Source organism: Pongo abelii, chromosome 12, assembly GCF_028885655.2.
Source record: "Pongo abelii isolate AG06213 chromosome 12, NHGRI_mPonAbe1-v2.0_pri, whole genome shotgun sequence".
In the NCBI taxonomy this organism is placed as follows: domain Eukaryota; kingdom Metazoa; phylum Chordata; class Mammalia; order Primates; family Hominidae; genus Pongo; species Pongo abelii.
The window spans coordinates 43,784,578-43,789,634 of record NC_071997.2 but is presented as its reverse complement, the minus strand read 5'-3'; the positions used below and the strand labels follow the sequence as shown (position 1 = coordinate 43,789,634).

Genomic DNA, 5,057 nt, shown 5'->3' with positions numbered 1-5,057 from the left:
TTTCTTTATAGTTACTTCCCTGAACTTACAGTAAGTCCCTAATTCATGGTTGTTGCACTTAAGATGTTTTGACTTTACAATAGTGTGAAAATTATTTGTATTCAGTAGAAACAGTGCTTCCAGTACCAGTACAACTACTCTGTTTTTCACTTTCATATAATATTCAATATAATATTCAATAATAATTACAATAAGTTATAATAAATTATTGGTGGTGATAAATGAAAGTGACCAGTGAAATCCGTTTTGGAAGGAAGCCTTTGACAAAGCTAAGACAGCTGTTCCTATCACTCTTCCTAGTTGGTCATTCACTAACTTTCTTAGTTTTGTTATTTGTTAAAACAGGGTACCTCTCTGCAAATGAACAGCTGTTACTGAGTCAATTAGTTGGATAAATAAATATAATTTTCTACCATTTAAAATATTTGTAGAAATCAAATGGATAGCTGCATCATGCACTGAGCTGCGTTTACTGGGGAGACAGAATTATTGATGCCATGTTAAGAATCACACTGTGAGAAACTAATTCTAGAAATCTGAGATTCTGGTGGCACAGTTGAAGAGGGTTGGGCTACATCTGCATAGTAATTATTTCCAAAAATATGCACGTTAGCAAATTTTTAAACTTCTGATCTCACCATCACCATACTGTCACCCACACTATATTCCAGGCATTCAGGCACTGTGAGTTCTCATTTTGGTGTTTCTTCAGGTTCACTGTGGCTATTCTACATCATTGACATTCCCATATAATATTTAGATTAGCTTCTTAATTTAAATTTGAGTATACTTTATGATTTTGATTTTTCTTATATGTAATCAATATTTTAATCTTTGAAGAATTGACATTTTTATAATACTGAGACATTCAGTCTTTGAACATAATATGAATTTCTATTTACTTAGGTTTTCTTTTATTTTTCAAAATAATATTCTGGAGACATCAGTGTATTTAGTCTATTTTTTCTAAATAATTGATACTTTGATGTTTTTGTAAATGGTGTGTTTGTTTTATAATGTTAACTTTTAGCATTTTTTTCCGTTATGCAGAAATGAAATTGATTTTTGAATCTATGAATTAATAAATTGATCTTGAATCTAATGATTTTCTATTTCTCATGTCAATTTTAATAGTTTCTCTGTAGACAAATTTGAATTTTATCTGCACACAATCCTTCATCAGTGAATTATGACAGCTTTAATTCTTCTTTCCAATTTTGATTATTTGTTGCTATTGTTGTTGGCTTATGGCTCTGGGTGGGACCTTTATTGACATCCACTGATGTAAATCTGATCCAGTGGCCATTACTGTGAAAGTGTGCTTAAACCTGGCTGTCCATCTTGTTCTGAGGAAGAACACAGGAATCAGAGTCTAAATACATCAAGGGATTACTTTTTTAAGATCCTCAAAATGTCCAAGCAAAGAAGAGATGCTAAAATGGAGTTGTCATTGCAGCAGCTATCTGTAAAGGAAGCAGCTGGTATAATCTAGTAAACAATGAAGGTCTTGCAGAGGTTTTTATTTCAAGTTGAATCACTGTGGGAGGTGAGCTACCATACTGCTGACAGTAATACACTGCAAAATCTTCAGGATCCAGTCTGCTGATGGTGAGAGTGAAGTCTGTCCCGGACCCACTGCCACTGAACCTGTCTGGGATGCCAGTGGTCCTGTTGGATGCACGATAGATGAGGAGCCTGGGCACCTGGCCAGGTTTCTGCTGGTACCAGGCTAAGTAGTTGCTAACACTCTGACTGGCCCTGCAGGAGAGGGTGGCTCTTTCCCCTGGAGACAAAGACAGGGTGGCTGGAGACTGCGTCAACACAATTTCTCCGGTGGTATCTGAGATTGGAAATAAAACAGAAAAGTCACCCATGTAATCTAGATCAAACCCACTGTCTTCCCAGAAGAGCCAGAATTATTGCTTTATATTGAGCTTTAATTATTGTATTGACTGAGCAGAGTTGCCAGGTAATAGGACTTGAGAGGGTTTTCACTGACTTGCAAAACCATACCATGTTCCCCTCACCTGGGAGCCAGAGTAGCAGGAGGAAGAGAAGCTGAGCTGGGGTTTCCATGGTTCTGTCTGGGTCCTAACTGAGCAGCTCTTCTCCAGAGCTCTGATCCAGGCATTGATATGGGCTCTGGACTGCAGGGCAGCTGGGAGGGACATGCAGGGCAGCTGGGAGGGACATGCAAAGCAGCTGGGGCGGGTGCTGGGCTTCCAGCTGCAGAGACCATCTGCCTCCCCTCTCTGCACTCAGCAGCCCATGCCCAGGTGATCAGGCCAGAAAAGGCCATTGGCTCAGCCTGAGGGTAGAACTTCTCCCCTGTGGCCACAGAATTTAACCCCTGTGTCCTCTTGTCTCACCATCACCTAGATTCAGCCACAGAATGTTTGCTACAAGTCTGTTAGAAACAAAATAGAAGGCTGTGGTTTCATTTTTCTCTTTCTGCTCCAACTGTGCCCAGTCAGCTCCCTAAATGCATGATGGGTCAGGTTGAAAGGAAGAGTCTATTACAACTTTATCTTCCGGATATACTTGTATTTACTTGTTAGCAATCTTTCCTGAGGGTCCAGAAGCTGTCTCATTCTTTGCAGGAATTAAAAGAGTAACATTCAATTAACCTCAGCACTGTGGGTGCGAGGACTTTCACAACTGCACAGGTAAGTGAGACCTGGGCTCCAAACCCTCAGGGTAGTGATACCATTTCCCTAAAGACAGAAGATGGTTTTGTCCATGCAGGCAAAGAACTATTCCTTGGGTGATCCTCTAATCTATCCACCACGCTATTCTGAACAACACATTCATCAACCTAGACTCAGAGCCTCTTCAAATTAACAGTTTTTAAAAATTCCTCTTTTCATAGTACTGATTCAAATTCATAAAAATTCTGCTGTTTTCCTAAAGCTGTTAAAAATCATTTACTTCCCCATGTCAGGTGGAAGCAAGTTCAGAGGTAATCATCATCCGTTCAGGAATTAGAGCTTCATCCTTAGCTAGATTTATTTTCCCTCCAATAGTCCAGAAGTTATCGTGGCAGTCCCTGAAGTACTCTCTGGGCTGGTGAGGAAGCTCCGTTGCTCATGAATTGCTTAAAATTGATCAAGTTGCGTAACCTCCCTTTACGTCAGTTTCCTTATCTGTGAAATGGTGACAGTAATAGGATGTACCTTACAGTACTATGTACAGCTTAAATAATACAAAGCATTTACAACGTTATTTAGGACAGTATGTATGCTGCTGTTACTTTTGTTGTTGAGACTGTTAACATATTTAGCATTATAACCATCATGCTTAGCAGAGATGCATGGAAAATATTCTTGAAGTTAATCAAATGTGTTTCAACCATAGCCTTGGTTCTACAGCCTCTCTTCCATTCATCTGGTTGCAACTCTCAAAATTCTAATTATTTGGTCTTGAAACAATAACTTATTCAGGGCTTCAATCATCTCCACCAAGCTCTGTTCAATGCATTTCTTCTCACTGCATATTACCAAAACTTTATCCTATGAAAGGTTAACAAGTCCTGTTGTTGTCCTTCTTTCTTATATAATCCTTATTCTGCTTTGTTATCTTTTCGTCTAATTCTTGTCCCATGACTCACAATGAGGAAAAACTACCATCATTACTTGGGAGCCTGTTTCAGAATAATTTCTTCAGCCTTGCCATCTTAAAATTTTGCAAATTGTCTCAGAAATAAGCATATTCATTAGGGCAGTTTCTTATAAAATAGAGTATTTTATCTATTTATGTCCCAAGAAATTAAATTAGAGTGTCTTGAATGTGCTAAGTTTTGAGTTAAAATTTAAATTTTAAATTTAAAATACTATAGTTTTAATGACAAAAGCTAAAATAATAAAATAAGGAAATACAATACAATAGAAAACACAGGCTCTGTCATGTGAACTAATAGTATGTATTACTTCATAGATTTCTAGATATACGTTAGAAACCTGCTGTGTATGTGTGCGAAATGATGATCCCAAAATTGAAGTGTGAATGGCTTAAGGAAGACCTGTATTGCACAAAGCCTTGCCTACTTTTCCTATTATGAACAAAAGGCTACAATACTATTCCCATGACTAGCAAAATGCCTAGCCGCTTGAGATAAAGGCAGAGAAGATTTACTGAAATGAAAACACTGGAAACAGTAGAGGCTTGTCCTGTGATGTTGTAGATGTTGTAATGGTTGTTGTTGTTGTGATTGTTATAGTTTTTGAGGACTACAGTGGGAGTAAAAGCAGCTGGAAGATTTATAAGCTCTGCTCTTTTTCATACCCACAACTCCCTCTAGATATGAACAGATGATGGCCAAGGAATCTCTGACACCTCTAGGGAAGTCTTGAGAGGTCTGTCCCAAATCTTTCCTGACAAATGTTGTTTGAGTCACAGACTAGGTGGGACTGAGATATGGAATCAAGGACTAGAGCAAGGGACAAAGGGAACCGAGTTGTGATTGTAGGCGCAGGGAGCAGGAGTTTCACCAGTTTCATGAGGTACCTCTCTTCTATCATCATAAGGAGAGAGGCATCATACCAGGCTCACTCCTGGAGGAATCGTCAGATTATTTTGGAGAGAAGGAACTATGCATTCTTTGTCAAATACATTTTTTTAATTTACAGCTACCTATCCTTTTTAAATATTATTTCTCTTCTTTACATACACTGAGTGGTGGAGAGCACATCCACAGTTGGAACTCAAGACTTGTACTCACTACTTATGTAAGTTGTGCCAGTAAAGAACAGAAAATTCTGTATTCATTGGCAGAGGATGGTTGACTACAATAAGTATTTAAGACTCTGCCAAACTGTTTTCCAAAGTGGTTGTACCATGTTACATTTCCACTAAGAATGTATGTGAGCTCCAACATTTCAACCACTTTTTTTTTTTTTTTTTTTTTTTGAAAGACAGAGTCTGCTCTGTAGCCCAGGCTGGAGTGCAGTGGCGCAATCTCGGCTCACTGCAAGATCCGCCTCCCAGGTTCATGCCATTCTCCTGCCTCAGCCTCTCTGAGTAGCTGGGACTATAGGTGCCCGCCACCACGCCCGGCTAAT

General features: G+C 38.9%; 1 gene segment (V, D, J or C); it reads right to left on the bottom strand.

Moving 5' to 3' along the window:
- Nucleotides 1-1,433: 1,433 nt before the first annotated feature.
- Nucleotides 1,434-2,085, bottom strand: LOC100939346 (immunoglobulin kappa variable 3-20-like). The segment is given in 2 exon segments: nucleotides 1,434-1,840; nucleotides 2,028-2,085. Coding segments are annotated over 2 exon segments (456 nt in total).
- Between the last annotated feature and the right edge of the window lie 2,972 nt (nucleotides 2,086-5,057).